Source organism: Metarhizium acridum (genome assembly GCF_019434415.1).
Source record: "Metarhizium acridum strain ARSEF 324 chromosome Unknown scaffold_234, whole genome shotgun sequence".
Classification (NCBI taxonomy): domain Eukaryota; kingdom Fungi; phylum Ascomycota; class Sordariomycetes; order Hypocreales; family Clavicipitaceae; genus Metarhizium; species Metarhizium acridum.
Window position 1 is genome coordinate 489,309 of NW_027094021.1, and position 20,462 is coordinate 509,770.

At 50.8% G+C, this 20,462-nt stretch overlaps 8 protein-coding genes across 10 annotated transcripts; 5 read left to right on the top strand and 3 right to left on the bottom strand.

The window, feature by feature from the left end:
• Nucleotides 1-270: 270 nt before the first annotated feature.
• Nucleotides 271-4,016, top strand: BNA3 (arylformamidase). Of its 2 annotated transcripts, none has more exons than XM_066119963.1 (4): nt 271-583; nt 713-1,423; nt 1,530-1,745; nt 1,864-2,760. In XM_066119963.1, the coding sequence occupies exons 2-4, from the start codon at nt 1,147-1,149 to the stop codon at nt 2,355-2,357; spliced, it is 987 nt and encodes a 328-aa protein (XP_065975081.1). In that variant the 5' UTR covers nt 271-583; nt 713-1,146; the 3' UTR covers nt 2,358-2,760. The 2 variants fall into 2 exon arrangements, with proteins under 2 accessions (XP_065975081.1, XP_065975082.1); XM_066119964.1 differs by lacking the exon at nt 271-583 and having other exon boundaries at nt 638-972; nt 1,108-1,180; nt 1,254-1,423; nt 1,530-4,016.
• Nucleotides 2,505-3,365, bottom strand: J3458_011733 (uncharacterized protein; the record flags this gene model as incomplete). The annotated part of the gene is made up of 1 exon (XM_066119965.1): nt 2,505-3,365. One exon carries the CDS (start codon nt 3,363-3,365, stop codon nt 2,505-2,507), a length of 861 nt encoding a protein of 286 aa, XP_065975083.1.
• Nucleotides 3,673-4,398, bottom strand: J3458_011734 (uncharacterized protein; the record flags this gene model as incomplete). The annotated part of the gene is made up of 2 exons (XM_007813918.2): nt 3,673-4,074; nt 4,138-4,398. 2 exons carry the CDS (start codon nt 4,396-4,398, stop codon nt 3,673-3,675), a joined length of 663 nt encoding a protein of 220 aa, XP_007812109.2.
• A 2,790-nt stretch (nt 4,399-7,188) lies between these two features.
• On the top strand, nt 7,189-8,892 carry J3458_011735 (uncharacterized protein; the record flags this gene model as incomplete). Its single annotated transcript, XM_007813917.2, has 2 exons — nt 7,189-7,373; nt 7,440-8,892. The coding sequence occupies 2 exons, from the start codon at nt 7,189-7,191 to the stop codon at nt 8,890-8,892; spliced, it is 1,638 nt and encodes a 545-aa protein (XP_007812108.2).
• A 94-nt stretch (nt 8,893-8,986) lies between these two features.
• Nucleotides 8,987-11,584, top strand: J3458_011736 (uncharacterized protein; the record flags this gene model as incomplete). Its single annotated transcript, XM_066119966.1, has 2 exons — nt 8,987-9,798; nt 9,862-11,584. 2 exons carry the CDS (start codon nt 8,987-8,989, stop codon nt 11,582-11,584), a joined length of 2,535 nt encoding a protein of 844 aa, XP_065975084.1.
• Nucleotides 11,585-11,977: 393 nt separating this feature from the next.
• RDS2 (Transcription factor) lies at nt 11,978-15,653 on the top strand. Of its 2 annotated transcripts, none has more exons than XM_066119968.1 (7): nt 11,978-13,136; nt 13,258-13,368; nt 13,571-13,588; nt 13,733-14,075; nt 14,242-15,005; nt 15,065-15,261; nt 15,324-15,653. In XM_066119968.1, the coding sequence occupies exons 1-7, from the start codon at nt 13,134-13,136 to the stop codon at nt 15,373-15,375; spliced, it is 1,488 nt and encodes a 495-aa protein (XP_065975086.1). In that variant the 5' UTR covers nt 11,978-13,133; the 3' UTR covers nt 15,376-15,653. The 2 variants fall into 2 exon arrangements, with proteins under 2 accessions (XP_065975086.1, XP_065975085.1); XM_066119967.1 differs by having other exon boundaries at nt 13,346-13,368.
• A 2,691-nt stretch (nt 15,654-18,344) lies between these two features.
• Nucleotides 18,345-18,982, top strand: SPO22 (sporulation-specific protein 22; the record flags this gene model as incomplete). Its single annotated transcript, XM_066119969.1, has 2 exons — nt 18,345-18,501; nt 18,576-18,982. The coding sequence occupies 2 exons, from the start codon at nt 18,345-18,347 to the stop codon at nt 18,980-18,982; spliced, it is 564 nt and encodes a 187-aa protein (XP_065975087.1).
• Nucleotides 18,983-19,575: 593 nt separating this feature from the next.
• J3458_011739 (uncharacterized protein) lies at nt 19,576-20,127 on the bottom strand (the record flags this gene model as incomplete). Its single annotated transcript, XM_007813915.2, has 1 exon — nt 19,576-20,127. One exon carries the CDS (start codon nt 20,125-20,127, stop codon nt 19,576-19,578), a length of 552 nt encoding a protein of 183 aa, XP_007812106.2.
• Between the last annotated feature and the right edge of the window lie 335 nt (nt 20,128-20,462).

Here is a 20,462-nt window from a genome sequence, read left to right on the forward strand (position 1 = left end):
GACATGTTGCCAGTGTTGGGGCTGCTAATAACTATATACCATAACAAGACGTCAACGGTAGCTAGCTGGTCAGGCTGTATATAGGGTGGGCGGAAAAAGACCCGATCCCCGACACTCAAACGGGTTTTCCGTACAACTGTCCCGCCGCTTTACTCCGTATTTACTCGTCGACTTTCCACCCGCGCGGAGCAAATGCCGCCCTTACCCGCTACGGCTGCATTCCCGACCAGGGCGTTGACGACATTTCGCCTTTTTCTTACACGCAGCCAAATCTTAGTCATCTCATCCACGTCCGACATCGCGCCCTGCCTCAGCTGCCTCGCAATTCACCCCAATGAGGTGGTCGATTGAGTCGTTTACTTATCCGTCAGCTCCTCATCCGACCTCTCTTCGTCCGGCGACAGAGTCCTCTTATTTGCCTCATAGCCGTTGGGCCCATGTCTCGTACACTCGCGCAGCCCTTCCTCAGACGCCTATTCAAACCCACGCCATCTCTCACCTTGAAGCGATTCAAGAGTACCATGGAAGGCAGTAGCAAGATTAAGCCCGCAGCAAGGGTATCTGGCCAGAAGCAAGATGTCTGGTACGCAATCCCGCCTTGAATTTTTATATTCCCCCCTCCTGAGCTTACGATCCTGACGCAACATTTCTTTTTTTTTAAAATAAAAAAGAGTAAAAAGAAAAGAAAAGAAAGTAACTAACACGCCATCAGGTCCATCATCAACGAAGCAGCCGCCGCTTCCCCCAAACAGCCCATCGTCAACATGGGCCAAGGCTTCTTCGGCTACAACCCCCCCGACTTCATCCTCAATGCTGCCAAGGACGCTCTCGACCGCGTCGAGTGCAACCAGTACTCCCCTACCAAGGGGCGGCCGCGGCTCAAGAAGGCCATTGCGGATGCGTACTCGCCCTTCTGGGGTCGCAGGATTGATCCCGAGACGGAGGTTACCATTACCACGGGTGCCAATGAGGGTGCGTGTTTTCCCCTCCTCTCTCCTCTTTTCCTTTGTTATTGCGTCCATTTTCCTTTTCTTTTTTTTTTTTTTTTTTTTTTTTTTTTTTTTTTTTTTTGACGGTGCTGTCTGATTCCTATGCTAACTGTGCCAGGAATGTTGAGTGCGTTCATGGCCTTCATCGAACCTGGCGATGAGGTCATCATCTTTGAACCCTTCTTCGACCAGTACGCAGCTCACTTACCCCCCTTCCCATTTGTTTCCAACGTCTGAGGTGCAATCCGGTCTAAATAAGCGCAGGTACATAAGCAATATTGAAATGCCGGGCGGCAAAATCGTCTACGTGCCCATGCATCCTCCCGAATCAGGCGCAACCAAGACGTCGTCTGCCGCAGACTGGACGATTGACTTTGCCGAGCTGGAGAAGGCGATTACACCACGCACCAAGATGATTGTCTTGAACACGCCTCGTACGCTCTGCTACCCCGATAAACACTAAAAAAAAAAAAAACCATACCTCACATTGTACTTGAAATAAAAACCACAACGGTATAGTGTACTAATATTGTTTGCCAGACAACCCCGTCGGCAAGGTGTACTCGCGCGATGAGCTCCAGAAAATAGGCGACTTGTGCGTCAAGAACGAAATCATTATTCTGTCCGACGAAGTCTACGACCGCCTGTACTACGTGCCATTTACGCGAATGGCCACCCTGTCCCCGGAGATTGAGAAGTTGACAATCACGGTCGGATCCGCGGGCAAGAACTTTTACGCAACAGGCTGGCGAGTCGGTACGTTCCACCCTCCCCTTCTCTCCCGTTTCTCTTTCCTTTCAACTCGAGTTTCTTCCGCAACATACACACACACGCCTCTTATCACTGACTTTTGCTTCTTCTATTCCTCTCACAGGCTGGCTCATGGGCCCCGCCAACCTCATCAAATACGTCTCGGCGGCCCACACGCGCATCTGCTACTCGTCCGTCTCGCCGCTCCAGGAGGCCTGCGCCGTGGGCTTCGAACAGGCCGAGTCGGAGGGCTTCTGGGACAAAACCATTACCGACATGAAGTCTAAAATGGACCGCTTCAATGAGATCTGGGCCGAGCTCGACCTGCCCTACTCCGAGCCTGAAGGCGGCTACTTCGTGCTCGTCAATATGAAAAAAGTCAAGGTGCCGGCTGACTATCCCTTCCCCGAACACGTCGCGAGCAGACCGCGGGATTTCAAGCTGGCGTGGTTTTTGATCCAGGAGGTGGGCGTGGCGGCGATTCCGCCAACCGAGTTTTACACCGATGCGAATGCGCACTTGGCCGAGGATTATGTGCGGTTTGCGGTTTGCAAGGACGATGGAGTCTTGGAGGAGGCTAAGCGGAGGTTGAGGGGGCTGAAGAAGTATATGCAGTGACGGGACTAGATTTCTTCTCTTCTCTCTTCTTTTTCTTTTTCTTTTTCTTTTTTTGGTGTCTTCAAGACGGGATCGGACAAGTGGATAGAAATGTGTGGATGGAGTGGGAATATGTTTCGTCTTGCGATATTGGCTGTATGTTACAAGCTATGACAGTGATGCGGTGTCTAGTTCATCCATCTCATCGAAATGCACCACCTGTGGCGTATGGCTCTCGTTGCCGTATACATTGCCGCCGTACGACAAGTACCCCTCCACATCGGGCTTGTCGATCTTCAAAATATCCTGCGCATCGCCATGCACCCAGACGGTTTGCATACCCTGGATCATGTGCTGCAATGTATGGCAATGCACCATCCACACCCCCGGCTGCTCGACTCGGATTCTCCATACCCGCCAGCCCATCTTCTCACCTGTCTTCACAAACTTCTCGTACCTGTACAGCATTGTTGTGTCCCTTAATACGGGCTGCTTCCCCTCTAGCTTCTCTTCGACAGTATTTGGATCCCAGGCACCTTTGCCGCCGCCAACGTCGTAATGGTGGATGCCGTGGCCGTGCCAAGGGTGCGTATCTAGCATACCTCCGCCCCACCCGCTTGCGGACTTGCCGCCGAATTGCTGGAGTACAATCTCCAAGACTTCGCCGATTTTGGCAGGATACGTCCCCGTCTTGGGGTCGATGCCGCCGTTGGCCGCGGCAGCTTCGTAATTGGGTAGATAGGCAGACTGGTTTTGGTACAGGCTTACCAGGTACGGGGTTTGGGGGACGGTTGCCGGCAGAGCGTCAGCGTCCTCGGACCATGTATGGTTGTTAATCGTCCAGATGAAGTACCGATTCTCAGCGACCTGGACGTTCAGCATGACGCGTCGAGTGACTTCTACTGCCGTCGGGAAGTTGTTAGGCTCCAATGGCCGCAGAGCGTAGTCTAGATACCCGTCAATAGTTGGTGGCAGGTTCAGTGGCGGCCTTTTTGGGTTCTTGTTTGTGGCGACGGGTCGTGAAGTCATGTTGCACGCGTTTTCGTATCTAAGGACAGCATAATTCGTCACGACGCGGTTTCGATCCCTCGATTCCAGTTGTATGTAGTAATCAAGCTGACCGTCTTTCCGCAAGTCTTGGCATGATTTGGCGTGGAATAGTGCACTGTACCGCTGCCCGGAACCGATTTGTAGCAAGTCGACTGGGTACGGTTGGGTATATTCCCCGTCCGCTTCGATAATTTCTAAATTCCCGTGCTTTTCGAATCCTAGGAGCGCAAGACTGAGGGCTGTGGCGCCTACGAATCTGAATCTGTATGTCTTGCCCGGTTCGACATCAATTACGCTTCAAAGCTCTCGTGGAGGGGTCGACAGCTCGATGGTTGGATATCGATTTGCCATTGATTAGCCAGCCATTTGGTTCGCCGGGCCATTTCAACGGTATTGATTCTAGGCCGTTTTTGATCTGTGTGTCCGACTGGCTCCAGTATTCCTGTAAGAATACAAGCCTTTCACCATCCGTCGTGTAAGGAGCACCGGCAGGGTCTTCGACAATAAGCGCACCAGTGGCAGTGCCAGCCTGGAATCCAACGTGAGAGTGATAATAATACGTCCCAGCGGTGCCGCTTTCTGCCTTTAATTCATAATCGAAGAAATGTTTGGGCGGAATAGGCCACTGACTGGCAAGGGGCGTACCATCGGAAAAGGGGTATGCGGCCTGGGCGAGACCGTGCCAATGCTTATAGGATGGTTAGCATCTTTGAGTCTACCTGGAAGTGGTTATATGCTTATCGCAGCGTACAATTGTTACATTGTCGTTTTCGATGTCGTTGTAGACGCGAATCCAGATCGTCTTTCGCTCAGGAATCCGTAGAGTTGGTCCGGGCAAAGAGTTGTTGACCAGTGTTGTCTCCTTATACATGCCGCCAATGCTGATATTTTGACGAGTTACACTCAACACAATGTCAGGCGTGAATGAGTCGTCATGGCTATACGCCCGCAGTGACAAGACTGGAACTGCTGCCAACGCCAGCGTAGCAACAGTTCTTCTGAGCCATAGCATGATGACTGCAATAGTTCGACCAGGTACTCTGACTAAATAAGGCGGAGCTGGACGATGCGGGATTGGAATGATCAGACCTTGATCGCAAGAGCTGACTTCACGGCCTTTATGTATGTTTTTCTCTTCAGCCCATTCCAGTCTGCTCAAGGGACACATAGGCTTAGATCCAACGGTGCCAAGGCGTCAACAACGTTTTCCGCGGCCAGAGGCAATACTATTGAGCGAATCACTCCTCATCCCTCCTCGCACAGAAAAGGCTGAGATGCGACTAAAATGTAGTGCCATGTGTCCAGGGGCTACTAGTTTCCCGTGCCGTACCCAAGACGGGGCGCCAACACCAGACTCAATAAAACAAGACATTGATCTCCGATGCGGGACCCGGTCATCTCGGGCCGCGCGAATCCATTAGCTGTGCTGTACCATGGGGAAATAAAATAGCGTCCAGTTGCGGTTCCCCGAGCGTATTATCACAAATGCGTTCGCAATTGGTCTAATCGTCTCGATAGCCGAGTTTACTGTGGTGCAGGTCGGTGTATTCAGTGCACTTTCTCTTCAGTACAGCCACTCTCTCGGAGCCGAGCCGACGGCCCGCCCGCTCAGCGTTGACAAGGGTTTCTCACATGCGTCTTCGTCGCTGTCTGAGTTTGAGAAGCGAGGAATGGGTACCAGACCCCAGTGGATGTTGTGTATCGTCCCTAAATTAGAGTTCATCGCACCAGGTCGGATCTCCGTTGACTGAAGAGCATTCTCATTATTTCCCTGTTACTGCGCGGAATGATAGTCAGACTTATGTTCTGCTTGGTCTGAGCTTGCCACGCTTGAACGATTTAATCTTGGGTGAAGTCAAGTGAGCTGGTACTTCAAGCTCTCCCCCACTCTCAATGCGAGATGACGATAGAAGCATTGGTGAGATGAGGAGGGATATGAGGCAAAAGACCCGAGACTGTCGGCATCATTTTGGAGGGCGGCAACAGGGTGTTGTTGAAGTGTCCGACCTTGTGTAGCTCGTCGAGGGCCTTCAGAATCATGCGAAGATGGCTCTGGATAACATGTGCAATCGGTAAATACGAATTTCGGAAGATTGTGAGATGTGATGAAACCCCTTGCCTGTGGAATGTCATGCGTTATACAGCCCAGACATGCGAGCAAGGCCGGACACAAGCCCGCCGCTGGGCTCGTTCAATCCAAGTTCATGCATGTGTTGGGATTCGTATGACCAAGTTTAAATATTCGTAGATCACGGACCAAGGGAGAAGTTGAAAATGAAAGGCATTTGTGAAGACGGCATGCGGTTTAAGCTAATAGTCGCTCCTTCCACACTAGAGCAAGGAGCAGTGGGGCAGCCTGTCGCACAGTATGATATGGGGGGTGAACACACCAGACATTAAAATAACGTTACAACCTCACCAGCATTGACGTGGTGGGAACACTCGGAAATTTCTTCTGTTTCTTGAGCCGCGAATATCTTCCACGCATGGATGACGAGTACGGAGTAGCAATGCTGATGGTAATGTTGTCACTGCTGGCCTACTCATAGCACACCTACGTCTGGCACACGCGCAGTACTGGTGGGTGTGGAAACATCTTTGTCCCATGCAGTTGCTCATGCAAAGGGAGATGGGAGAAACGCGGATGAGACTGGGCTTCTAATATGGACCAACCAATCCCAGGTCCTCTTTCGGCAGGGAGTCCACGTGGAGTTTGGCTCTGTGCTCCAGATTGCCCAGTTTCTATGCATTGCATGAAAACCATGGGTCGGGATCTGGAATCGTAATCAAGACAGATGGAATTCGCCGTGTACCAAACAGGCCCCGGTCAACGGCTAAACATGCTGCCAGGGCGTCTAAGACGGCTTGCATAAGATGGATCCAGGGCGTAAATCCCTCATTCGGTCATGACACATGGTAGGCCGTATATTGTGCGGGTTGAGTCGGTGGCACTTGGTACTCCGCATAATACTGCATGTTTTACGGAGTAGATAACCTCTTCATTGATCCAAATCGAGAACCAGAGGTCAAAGGTGGAGAGTCCCGATAGTGGGGGGGATCCGTGTCTAGGGAAGAGTCTCATCGGAGCCTGCCGATATGCGATGCTTTCGCTCACCAATGGCTGCGGCGAAGGCAGCTATTTATTGCACAGCGCCAGCGATATCGAGACTGCCCAGGTGGCGGTGCCCCGTAATAGCGGGGCATGGCCCCTGTTGATGCCCCCAGGCCATCTGTGCTGCCCCGCGTTGACGGGCGCCTGGTGCGTAATTTCAACTTGCCCGGTGCCATTGACCAAGGGCGCAACGTTCACTCTGTATCCGTCCAAGTTTCGCACATGGGAGTCATTCCTAGCACCCGTCAAAGTCTCCCGCTTGACGTATCCACTGCCTGCGGTTGGGCACAATCTCAAATGGACACTACCGAGATATCCAGGTACGTAGCCCATGTCAGTTGACGCCCAGTAGCTCAAACGGGCCAAACAACCGTCGCATGTACCTTGTACCTTGTATCTTGTACTCCGTCCTCCCTACCAGTTTCCCCAAACCGTCGCCACCCGTCATCTAGCATTTAGGACCACGCCGCCGTCCCTCGCATCTTCAATTTGCCATCTCTTTCATCCAGAGTCCTCAAACTAGGTTACAAAGTCGCTGCGGTCCCCAGCCAGCAGCACTTGCCGGACTCGCCTCTACTCTGCTAGTTTCGTGCCGTCACTAGCTGGTCCTTGTGCATACTCATTTCTTTGTCTTTGTTCGTACTGATAGCTGCAACGTCGCATCAACACTGAACAGTGAGTTCATCGACCATGGCCCCCATGGCTGTCTCACCCGAGCGGGAGCCCCTGCCAGAGACTCTGGAGGCTCTGGCGGCCAAGTTTGACGATACCTTGCGCTTCTATCTCAACGGGACCAAGGTCGTGCTGGACGATATTGATCCTGAAATCACCGTCTTGGAGTATCTTCGGGGTATCGGACTGACTGGCACCAAGCTGTATGTCGTACCCGCCTACCTATCCTACCACAAAACTTGACTGATACATCTGGATTTCTTTCACAGCGGCTGTGGGGAAGGTGGCTGTGGTGCCTGCACCATCGTCGTCAGTCAATATAACCCAACCACAAAACAAATCTATCATGCTAGTGTAAATGCCTGTCTAGCACCGCTGGTCAGTGTAGACGGCAAGCATGTCATTACCATCGAAGGCATCGGCAACACAAAACGTCCACATCCCACACAGGAGCGTGTGGCCAAGGGAAATGGTAGCCAGTGCGGTTTCTGCACCCCTGGCATCGTAATGAGTTTATATGCTCTTCTCAGGAACAATGAAACACCCACAGAACACGACGTGGAAGAGGCCTTTGACGGAAATTTGTGTCGATGTACTGGATACAGGCCTATTCTTGATGTCGCCCAGACATTCAGCGTCGAAAAGTCTTTTCCCAACGGCCTGCCAAAGTTAAATGGAGATGCCAACTGTTGCAGGCAGAATGGAATTAACAATTTGGAGGCCAGAGATACCAATGGATGCTGCAAGAGTGACACTAATGGGACTCTTTCGGAAAATTGTGCTACCAACAACAGCACGACCAACGGTACCGATGGAGCATCTCAGATCAACGGCGGCGGTTGTTGCATGCAAAACGGAGGTAGACCACTCTCCGGCGGCTGCTGCATGCAAAAGAAGGGCTTGGATGATCAGCCCATCAAGCGATTTACTCCTTCTGGGTTTATCGAATACAGCCCCGACACAGAGCTCATTTTCCCTCCGGCACTGAAGAAACAAGAGCTTCGGCCTTTGGCATTCGGAAATAAGCGAAAGAAGTGGTACCGACCAACTACCTTGAATCAGCTTCTCCAAATTAAGAGAGTCCACCCCCAAGCCAAGATTATTGGCGGAAGTAGTGAAACTCAGATAGAAATCAAGTTCAAAGCTCTCCAATACCCAGAATCAGTTTTTGTTGGCGATATTGCTGAGCTTCGACAATGCGAGTTCAAAGAGGATCATGTTGAGGTTGGAGGCAACGTTACCTTGACAGACCTGGAAGGCATCTGCGAAAAAGCGATCAAGTATTATGGCCATGAACAAGGTCAGGTATTCGAGGGCATCCTGAAGCAGCTCAAATTTTTCGCTGGACGACAGATCCGGAACGTCGGTACTCCAGCGGGTAATTTAGTCACCGCGTCACCCATTTCTGATCTGAACCCTGCTCTATGGGCTGCCGATGCCGTCCTGGTAACCAAGTCTGCTACTAAGGAGACAGAAATCCCCGTGTCACAATTTTTTACAGGGTATCGCCGAACGGCTCTTGCCCCAGACGCTATCGTCGCCTCCATACGAATTCCCGTGACCGCCCGCAAGAATGAGTTCTATCGATCTTACAAGCAGGCTAAGCGAAAGGATGATGATATTGCCATAGTCACAGGAGCGCTGCGAGTCAAGATAGACGATCATGGCATCGTTACTGAGTGTAACTTGATCTACGGTGGTATGGCTGCTATGACTAGTTGATGCCAAGACGGCAACCGCCTACATTATTGGCAAGAGGTTTGCCGAGCTAGAGACCCTTGAGGGAGTCATGAGCGCCTTAGGTACCGACTTCGACATGCAATTCAGCGTCCCTGGAGGCATGGCATCATACAGAAAAGCCCTCGCTTTTGGCTTCTTCTATCGCTTTTACCACGACGTTTTGACGATTCTTGATGGCCAGAGCGAGCATGTAGACAAGGAGGCCATTGATGAAATTGAACGATCATTGTCGAAAGGAACAATCGACGAGACATCAACTGCCGCCTATGAGCGAGAAGTAACGGGCAAGGCCAATCCTCACTTGGCTGCACTCAGACAAACCACTGGCGAGGCACAGTACACAGATGATATACCCCCTATGGCGAACGAGCTTCACGGCTGCTGGGTGTTGTCCACCAAGGCACATGCTAGAATCCGGTCAATAGATTATTCCAAGGCTCTGGATATGCCTGGTGTGGTTGATTACATCGACAGAAATGATATGCCTTCGTCAGAGGCGAATCAGTTTGGCCCACCCAACTTTGATGAAGTATTTTTCGCTGAAGGCGAAGTTCACACCGCAGGACAGGCCATTGCCATGATCCTGGCGACTTCGGCCAACAGAGCTCGGGAAGCTGCCAGAGCTGTGAAGATCGAATATGAGGAGTTGCCTGCTATCCTCACCATGGAGGAAGCTATTGAGAAGGAGAGTTTCCATCCGGTATACCGAGAAATAAAAAAGGGTGACACCGAAGGTGCCCTCAAGAACTGCGACCACGTCTTCACGGGCACTGTCCGCATGGGAGGCCAGGAGCATTTCTATCTTGAAACCAATGCCTGCCTGGCAGTTCCTAAGCGTGAGGATGGCGAGATGGAGCTCTTTGCCAGTACGCAAAATGCCAACGAAACGTAAGTTTATCAGGCCTCTCCCTAACACGCTCTTCCGGGCTACTCACTCTAACAACCGTGTAGTCAAACCTTTGCAGCCCGAGTCTGTGATGTGCCGGCCAACAGAATCAACGTCAGAGTCAAGCGGCTTGGTGGTGGCTTTGGAGGTAAAGAATCTCGATCTGTTATTCTCAGCTCTGCTGTTGCTCTGGCTGCTCGCAAGACCGGAAGACCTGTCCGCTGTATGCTCACTCGAGAAGAAGACATGGTGACCATGGGCCAGCGTCACCCATTCCTGGCCTACTACAAGGTCGGTGTCAACAAGGATGGCAAGATCCAAGCTCTCGATTTAGACGTTTACAGCAACGCCGGCTGGACCTTCGATCTCAGTACCGCTGTCGTCGAGCGCTCCATGTCGCACTCGGACGGATGCTACTACATTCCCAATGTGTACATCCGCGGCCGCATCTGCAGGACAAATACCGTTTCCAACACCGCCTTCCGGGGGTTTGGTGGCCCGCAGGGCATGTTCATCGCAGAAACGTATATGGAAGAAATCGCAGACCGTCTCGGCATGCCAGTAGAGAAGCTCCGTGAAATCAACTTCTACGAGCCCCACGGCATCACCCACTTCAACCAAGTCATTGAAGACTGGCACGTCCCTCTCATGTACAAGCAAGTAAAGGAGGAATCAGATTACGATCTCCGCAAAGTCGTCGTCTCCAAATTCAATGACGAGTACAAATGGCGTAAGCGAGGCCTCTCCATCATCCCTACCAAATTCGGCATTTCCTTCACAGCGCTCTTCCTCAACCAAGCCGGCTCGCTCGTGCATATCTACCATGACGGCTCCGTGCTTGTCGCCCACGGCGGCACAGAAATGGGCCAAGGCCTGCACACAAAAATCACCATGATTGTTGCGCAAGCCCTCCAGGTACCTCTCGAGACGGTCTTCATCTCAGAAACTGCCACCAACACAGTCGCAAACGCCTCGGCCACAGCCGCATCTGCGTCATCCGACCTAAACGGCTATGCGGCCTTCAACGCCTGCGCACAGCTCAACGAGCGACTGGCTCCGTACCGAGCTAAACTTGGCGACAAAGCCACCATGAAGGACATTGCCCACGCAGCATACATGGATCGCGTCAACCTCTCCGCTCAGGGCTTCTACAAAACCCCTGAGATCGGATACGTCTGGGGCGAAAACAAGGGGAAGATGTTCTTCTACTTCACACAAGGCGTCGCCGCGGCCGAAGTCGAAATCGACACGTTGACAGGAACATGGACATGTCTCCGCGCCGATATTAAAATGGACGTGGGCCAATCCATCAACCCGGCTATTGACTATGGTCAAATTCAAGGTGCCTTTGTGCAAGGGATGGGCCTCTTCACCATGGAAGAGTCTCTCTGGCTGAGAGGTGGCCCCATGGCCGGCAACCTATTCACCAGAGGCCCTGGAGCTTACAAGATTCCTGGATTCAGGGACATCCCGCAGGAATTCAACGTCACTCTCCTCAAGGACGTAGAGTGGAAGGAGCTGCGTACCATTCAGCGAAGCAGGGGTGTGGGAGAACCGCCTCTGTTTATGGGCAGTGCAGTATTCTTTGCCATCAGAGATGCCTTGAAGTCTGCGAGGAAGATGGCCGGCGTAGAAGCTACGGTTGGCGCAGACCAGAGTGAGGGGTTGTTAAGACTGCAGAGTCCTGCGACACCGGAGAGGATCCGGTTGGCTTGTGAGGATGAGATTATGAGAAAAGCGAGAGTACATGCAAAGGAGGGGGAGCAGAGTTTTTTTGTCGTCATTTAGAATGGGAGTCTGAACAAAAAAACAAAAAGAATACGACCTCATGTAGCGTATGGTTGATTTTATGGATACGGAAATGTAAGCCAATGTACATTATAGCCGAGCTCACACCAACGATGGCATCCTACCAAAACGGAAACGGGAGGGAAGTTTTTTGAACCAATATTTGTACAAGCGCATGTGATTTCTCCCAGAATGCGGTGACATGTGCCCCGATCGTCATTGTCAACTTGAAAAAAGCATGTCATTCAGTGCCGACAAGCGTCGTGTTGACAAAGTACGGGATGTGTGTGGGCAGCCGAGGCCGTAATCTCCCGAGGCCGTGCCCGTGAGAAGCCGGAAATATAGGAGAAGCGGGCGCCATTTACTTTTCTCTGTCGTCTGCCAAGGGCTGCGGCCAACGAGCCGGGCGTAATAGGTGCGCCGCCCAATCAGTCATTGGGCATTTCTACAGCAGCTCGCCCCTGCTGACGATCAATACTGTCTCGTGCGTCGTTGGAGGCGCATTTCACATGGCGGCACTGGCCATCATCATGTGAGACAAGGGAAAGGGCAGAATTTTTGAAGATTGAGATGAGTTGCACTAATTTTGCCTCGCATTAACTGGTCCATATTCTCTCCTCTCGTTTGGCTGAGAAGTAAATCTCCAGCGACCTGGTGGTGACGAAGGAGGCGCTGAGTGAATCGATGGCATAATATCCAGAATCCATCCTTGTCTCAACTCTGCCCATCAACGTGCTTCTCTTTTCAGCCCTGGTCTCCACTGGTCTGGTGTGAAGAGTCTAAGACCAAGCCGCAGTCGCATTTTGCAGTCCCAGTCCCCACTGGCCGGTCAAGCTGTGGTCTGGTGTGCTTCAAGGTTCCCAGTCCCCAGAGTGGCCATCAATTGATAACCAAGCAGCTGTTCCTGGGGTTGATTCACTGACCGCATTCGCCGACTTGCCCTCGTGCTCATCATCTCCAGCGTCTCCCCGTCGTCGCCGTGCCCTTTGATCTTAACTTGCACTTGTCGCGTCACTTCACCAGATTGCGATTCCAACTCCGTCTTCTCTCACGATCCCCGGGGGCGTACATGGCGCTGAAGTACAGCCGCCGCGAGGCTATGACAACGCTTTCTGGATAGTCTGCCCAACCCCCGCTAGAAAAGGTCGACGGTGTCCCGCCGAATTGGCGAACCAGACTATCGCTTTGCGTCGTTGCTTCGTTGCACCATTGCCAGCTACACATCCCGACCACGACAGCCCAATATGCCGTATTGCCCTTCGGCGAAATCGTAGAGCGACCAAGGCAAAACATACAGCACGAGGCTGCAACCTCCCGAGAGCAAATAACGAGACGTCCCGCCCGCTGCTCTGCGTAACCTCAAGAACCAATGGGAGAAACCACCAGCAGAGCATTCGGAACCTCGCCGCCATGATGGACAAAGAAATCAAGGCCGCTGAGCGCGCAAAGGCGGACAAAGCAGACAAGTCCGATGCAAAGGATCGCGATAGAGATCATGGAACGACCACGACCAATTCCAAGAGCCCCAAGAAACGCCGCAAGGTGAACCATGGTACGCATAGCCAACAACTCCCTCCCCTGATGGCGCAATAGTTGAAACTTGCCCACCCGAAGAAATAGAGCGGCGGCCGTCTTCAGCGCAAGCTCCTTATCACTTGCTCAACATTAGCTAGCATTGCTCTGATCTTCCACATGTATCCGAACCCTCGCGTCAAGCATTGAGGCCTGAATCAAGCTCGCTAACCCAAGTACTGTCAACAGCATGTGTATATTGCCGGAGATCTGTAAGTCCCCCTCACATGTGTAATTTTTGACAGGCGGACGTCAAGTTCACCAACTTTCTCTTGTTTCTGGCTACATGCCGCGCGTTTCTCTCTCCTTTGCTCCCCGAATCGTTGGGTTGGGATAAAGTGAAACTCGCCGCTATGGCCGTCCTGTCTGTCTCATTGTCGAACGAACGTTTGGGCTAACTTGCTCTTCCTGTAGCACATGACCTGCGACCTTGTACGTATACATGAACCCCATGGGCGCGCCGGAAACTTGGGCGCTCCATACAATTGCAACTCAGATGGCGGCAACAAGCCGTTGCCCCCAACCGCAGGCCCCCTTATCTTCATAGGCCTGCAACGCCACTAACGTTGTGTACAGGAGAGACCATGTACAAGGTGTATCAAGCGTAACATTGGCCACCTTTGCCATGACGAGCCCCGTGACGCGGACGCGAAGAAGACGAAAAATGGCAAGACTCCTTCAGCTCCTGTAGAGGAGTCTGACAACCAGTCACAAGCACCATCAGACGTGGGCCGTAGTTCGATATCAAGCAACATGGGCCCACCGACATTCGACGGCATGCGGCAGCGCTCTGCATCAGGATTCAGCGCTGGTGGTGTTCTCGGTCAAGGAAATGCAATGCCATTGGTAACACCGAATGCCAGCTCGGGCTTACAAGGAAACGGCCTAAACAACAGCGGCACAGGCAATGCGAATCAATGTGAGTTGATGCCTTGTGTATCCCAAGTCGTCCTCGATCGCGGGCCGAGCTGCCCGAGGGCTCCCCTCTTTTACCTTCGACAACGATTAGCTTTTCATTCATTCTCCAAGACGCTTGTTTGTCTTACGATTAGACATCATGGGGCGTCGTGCTAACTATTACATAGTTTCCGGAATCTCGGATGCTTGGCTCACAGCACAGAATTTCAATGATATGAACTCCTACAATCCAAACTACATGATCGCTCCCCATGTTACACATGAATTCAACCTGCTCAACGATTTTCTCCACAACGGCTTGTTAGATGATAACAATCTGACTGGAGACGAGACTAGGCAACCTACGGCTCTTGGGCGATTAGGACAATCTGACATGCTGTCAGGCTTCGGAAGCAGTGCTGGCCTATCGACAGGCGGTTCAGCACCGTCCACCAACCTCCGAGGCAACTTAATGCCACCGCCACCAAGTGAGGGCAAAGGAGGCAGAAGGTCAGCCAGTTCGACTGCCGACAAGACACGAGAATATTATCTCCAGGCCGCCGATCCATCCGGAAACGACACTGCTGAAGACCGCATGGCCCGTGTTCTCCGCGCCAAAATCGATGCGGGGTTACTGAAGCCGTTCAACTATATCAATGGGTATGCTCGTCTGGGTAAATACTTGGATGGACATATAGCACCGTCTTCGAAACAGAAAATCCTGCGAACCATCAACCAGTTTCGACCGAAGTTCAGAGAGAAGGCTCAGGGACTGACGGACATGCAACTCATTATCGTGGAGATGTGGTTCGAGAAACAATTGATGGACTACGACCGTGTATTCGCGTCCATGGCTGTTCCTGCCTGCTGTTGGAGGAGAACTGGAGAGATTTTCAGGGGCAATAAGGAGATGGCCGAGCTCATAAACGTCCCCGTAGATCAACTACGAGATGTGAGTACACTCTGCCTTTGTTCCGTGGTGTGTACGCAAGCTGACCGATGTAAAACTAGGGCAAAATTGCTTTGCATGAGATTCTGACTGAAGATTCTATGGTTAGATATTGGGAAGAATTTGGCACTATTGCTTTCGACCCTGCCCACGATACGTTATTGACGGCATGTTCATTGAAGAACCCTAGCGATGCGTCAGATCACCCAGTCGTGAAGTGTTGCTTCTCGTTCACGATACGTCGTGATGACCATAAACTGTGAGTAGCACACATCATTCCAAGCCAATATGTTGGCCTTCGTGTCCTAACAATGTGAGTAGGCCCGCCTTAATCGTAGGCAATTTCTTGCCTCACGACCCCCCACCGAATTAATTTGTAGGCGTCGCCACACTAGCGCAAGGTGAGACTTTGGGGGAAAGATTCTGTTTGGATGGCGCAAGGTTTCGGACCGCTCGTCATGTTGCGTTTTAACTGGACCAGGTATTCATTGGGCTGTTGGTTTCTGTATATCGGTTATCGAGGCGTTGGCTTAGCACAGGTGGCTCTACAGCCAAATATTGAATAAACACCCGAGTTGCAATATGTTCCTACAAAAGCAGCCTCAGGAAATAGTTCTTGGGGTTACTCGAAGTTGGGACGCGAAATCTGGACTTGTGGGCAGTTGGAGCTGATGGGCATGGGCATGAACTGACCCTCTTCTCGGCTTCATTCAGTTAGGAAGGAGCGGCCAGCCACACTTCGCTAACATGTCGCATCACTCCAGGAAGTGGCATTCTGCACGTCCATGGCAGAATGCAACGATTTCACTGACCATTACAACACTGCGTCCACAAGTTGAGCAAGTAGGAAAAAAGTCTTGCGTGATTGCATTATACCATGGAGTCTTCTCGCTCCAACGAAAGGAAGACTGAGGACTTGATAGGTACATGCCCACGCCCAAAGGCGACCTCGACTGACTATGGAATTTGACTGACCGTCTTATCATATGCAGAACTTTCGAAGACGCTTCAGACTGCGCTAGCAAGCCATATTTCCGATCATGATATTCTTCTTGGCTATGTGGAGACAGGTCTACACACGGCTAATTTCTGTATTTCAGCACCCACCGTCATCAGCTCACGAACTTTGAAAAAACTTGATGCCCACAGTCGGGCTCTCTGGAAGTTGTGCGTGAGACGAAGGCGGGATTTGAAAAAGGAGCCCTCGGCAAGCAACATGCAGAGACTTGTTCTACACTCCTGGCTCCTGGCCTTTCTGCTCTTCCATCTAAGCCGACTGGGGGTGACGACACGTGGATATAGTGTCTTCGAAGCAGAGTACTTGTTGAAACTCGTATTACCAGTCACAGCTGCCAGTGTGAATGAATCTGAGCTTGGTGTTGCGAGGCTCGCCATGCAGAGAGGCGCTGCCTACGTGAATATTCTTGAGTCTACGCCAAACAGGCGGAATTGCAATAGTGCACAAGCGACCCGACTTCAGGCTGCATATTATTCTTTGAGAATATTGTTAGTATGTATTTGAGACTTAGGGCATCGGTTGAGTAGCTAACAGTCCAGTCATGGAAAGAAGACCGCTTGGACGTGGCCGAGCACATGTTCAGCAAAATTGACCGTATTCGGCGAGACCTCGATGACAGTTCAGTCGAAAACTTAGCGGATGTTCTCCAAAATGTTGGCACAGGCCTACTTTCCAAAAACAACTTCCAATTGGGGCTTAATTGGCTCAGAAGAGGACACCATCTCCTCAGCTCGAAAACCAACATTTTGTCTCCAAAGGCTAAGCATCTACATCTCGCCATATGCAATGATATAATGAAAGTTATTACACAAAGGAATCTGCACGAGAACATAGGGGAGGCCAGAGGCATTTTGGATAGTGTTTCTTCACGAATTGGGGACCATCCGGTCCTGCTGCATTGGCAGTTGATGGTATTACATGTCACTGACGAGCGTGGCTCTCCCGAAGAAGCCCGTGCCAGCCTCATACGGCGAATGATTCTATCGCCAGGGTTTTCGGAAAGCACATTTCACCTAGCGCTTGCTCATCTTGTAAGGCTTGGGGCTAAATGTCCTCCATCAGAACTTCTCGACGAGTTACTTTTCCAACACGCATTCCCAGGCGAGAATGCGATTCGGCTTGGCAAGGTTATCTTTCTGCGGATATGGACATCATTAAACATGATATATAGTCATGAAGAATACCGAAAACTAAGTGATGTTGTCGAAAAAGTTCATCAGTCTATCCAAAGACACCTGCCATGGACGGAAGTGGAAGCATGTCTGGCGGTATGTTGCCCCGGCGCGACATTGATTATCAGTGTTAATATATTTAGCTTATTTGGAAGGGCACGGAATCACTTTTTTCAGCAAGACGATATGAAGAGGTCGAGTTCTGGTGCCACTTGGCTCTTGCACCTTTATTTCGCACAAACGACACATCTGGTCTTGGACGGTTTGTCAGAAGGCTGATTATGTGCGGAATAAAACGAAACAATGCCCGAGAAGTGTATGAATCACTCAAGGATTTGCTTCCAATTTGCCAGGGTGATACAGTGTTGATACATTTCGCCATGTTCAAAGTGTCTTTGCTCAGCTAGGATCACGAGCTAGGCTGCAACAGCTTGAAGGGAATGGCCGCTGAGAACGATACTCATCAAGTTCAAGACTTATTATATGCTTGCTTTAGTGAGGCCCAAAATTTCGGAGACAAACTGTGTGCTTTGGAAGCACTGAGAGCACTTTTCGAACCACTGAGCGAAAATATTCCTCCATCTATCAGTGTACCCCTTTTGTTGCGTTCCGCTTTAAGGCTGATGCAGGCGCCTGACCTGGATCGCGAGATCGACGAGCATCACAATATATCACAATATAGAGAAGATATATGCTACATCTTCGAAATAGGTATTTAACCACCTTTAGTTTATGGATTTATTAGCTGATCTTCCAGCTGCAAAATACGCAAAGCCCAGGCAAGAAGCGAATGAACCATTTTCAATCTCTGAATTAGACTGGTTTCGCAAGAACGCATATAATATGGCCATTCTAAAATGCCACGAATGGCAAGAAGACAACATCATTAGGCTTTCCAGTTCATGTATATTCTTTGTATCATGCTACCCGCCCACAATCTCAGCTCACCAAGCCGACGAACTGGCTACAACCCTATTGAGAAGTCATTTTCTCATCTCGGTATGTCTATTGATACAAGCGCAGCGTTGTGACGATCTACCAAAAATGCACTGTTGCTACGCAGAAATTCGACGACGTACAGCAGAGTACAAAAATATCTTTGACAGTTCTACAATGACAGATATCATAATATATCAAGACCTAGCTAGCAAAATGACCACCCTCTTAGTCTACGACTTCGAAGCAGCAGTCTCGCTTGGTCAATTCGAAGATCTTCAAACAATCATAGGAAATTTGAAACTGCACAAAGATTTACAAGCCTTTAAGTGTCTAGGTGACATTCTGCTGCAATACCCGATTCCAGTTCAAGGTACAGTGCACATTTCCTATTTTGACTCTTCTCATCCGAATTTTCGAACATCTACAAAAGATCTAATATCTCAGTCCTCACCGCAACGCTCAAAACGATCATCAACGAAATCTACAGACTCGAACAATTTAACGCCGCAAAACTATGTAAATATCTGCGTGTCATCCTCCAAATTACCGTCTCTGTGAATGACACTACGGCACTCCAGATCATCAGTCAAATAATAAAAGTGGCTCACGAAAGCCGCGAGGCGAGCACCTTGTTACCTCGGACGGACGTGGAGTGGATAGCCGCCATTACGTTCAACCATGCGATTGATTACTATGCTCGCTCAGAAGAGACACCCTGTAGAGTCTGGGCTGCCAAGTCTATGGAATTGGCCGAATACCTGGATGACAATGGGAGGCTGGCAAAGACAATGAGGGACAGGTTTGGCCAACTACGTTTTGAAAATGAAACCATGTTTATGGCAGACGGATAAAGCCGCGTCATAATCAACTCTACACGGTCAGATTGTTTCAGAAGAGGGCTCGCGTCTGTCCAGGGGGTTTATAACATCATATCGATTCATCAGACGGTATGTACATGGTATAGCTCATATAGACTTTGCACACAAAATATATACATCCAGCGGTAGCGACAGCCAGAACCTAAGCATTGACATATCATATCGTGAAATAATGGCACCTGCCGTGTTCGTGGTCTTCTCAAATTACTAAAACCAGATTGGAGAGAGTAACCAAACACAAGAAAACTTTGGGATAAGAAAACGGAGGGGAATTAGCACAAAAGTGTTGGGAGCAACCGTTTCATAAACAAGACAGCCGCACATATAAGTTCCATGGTATCTCCAAGCTCTTTGAAAAATGCCGACCAAAATGACACTGCCAGCTATGACGCGCATCAAGGGAATAAAGAATGCGACAAAAAAAAAAGGGGGGGGGGGGGGGGAGGACACCGTGTAACAATGGTTACATTTCCCTCGGCGCCTCCTAATGAAAACAACACAAAATGCTGGGCTTACTCCTCTCCTTCTGTGCTATGCAGTGCAAGATAGAACACTCTGCGCCAAAATCAAATAATGTTCGCGATGCTAATGCGTTCGGCGCCTCGCTTTGGCCCAGGGGGGCTGGCATCGCCTCGATGACCAACAGAGTATCGGGATGTCTCGGAAAGTCTTGGAAGCTCGACGTTTGCGATGGGCGATTCGCTCTTCACCTGTGGGGGCGGTAAGGGAGGTGGGTATGGCACGTTTACCGATCCCATGTTTCGAGCCATTGATTCCAGTATGGTCCATCCAACCCAATCTCTACGCTCTTCCTCGTTCAGCCCAGTTCTTTGTTCGGAGCTGAAGAGGACATTCTCGCTTGTGCCGGGATGGCTTTGAGAACCCATTCTTGTCTTCGGGGAAGCGGCATCGCGGTCCTGGAACGACCAAAGCCAGGACCGGTTCGGAGAAGCTTGTATATCGGCGGAAACATAGACTAGCAACTCCTCATCGCGGGCGAGAGATAAACTGAGTTCCGTCTGATCAACAGATGACCGACGGGATATGTAGGTTGCGTAGTCGGTACGCTTCACACCCAAAGTCGTGATGAAAAATGCTAGAAACCGACCACACGACATCGAGACGTCACGGTGAGCATCGATAGCAGCCAGAGCTCTGATGCAAGTAATGGCACAATCAAGATAGCCGGTTAGCAACAAAAACAATGTTGAGCGGAAGATGTGCACAGTAAGAAGTGCTGTTGCTCCATCCGCCGGGGACTTGGTCCGATCAATCAGAGATGCAGTTTCCAAGGCGACATGAGTGCAGTTCTCTACGGCGGCGAGGCGGGTTTCTGGTGAACAGCTTGGCGACAAGTTGTGCCTGTGAAGCAGCAGCCTGGCATGGAAGAGATAGGCAAGGGGAGCCAGAAAATGAGGTGCCAGGGACACGGTGCTGCTAGGGTCACAAGCTG

Coding starts and splice junctions, on each gene's coding strand:
- RDS2 (XM_066119967.1), top strand. CDS start 12,995: ATGATGGACAAAGAAATCAAGGCCGCTGAGCGCGCAAAGGCGGACAAA. Junction 13,137..13,345: donor ACGCCGCAAGGTGAACCATG/GTACGCATAGCC, acceptor TACTGTCAACAG/CATGTGTATATTGCCGGAGA. Junction 15,006..15,064: donor CCGTAGATCAACTACGAGAT/GTGAGTACACTC, acceptor ATGTAAAACTAG/GGCAAAATTGCTTTGCATGA.
- BNA3 (XM_066119963.1), top strand. CDS start 1,147: ATGAGGTCATCATCTTTGAACCCTTCTTCGACCAGTACGCAGCTCACT. Junction 1,424..1,529: donor GATTGTCTTGAACACGCCTC/GTACGCTCTGCT, acceptor ATTGTTTGCCAG/ACAACCCCGTCGGCAAGGTG. Junction 1,746..1,863: donor CGCAACAGGCTGGCGAGTCG/GTACGTTCCACC, acceptor TTCCTCTCACAG/GCTGGCTCATGGGCCCCGCC.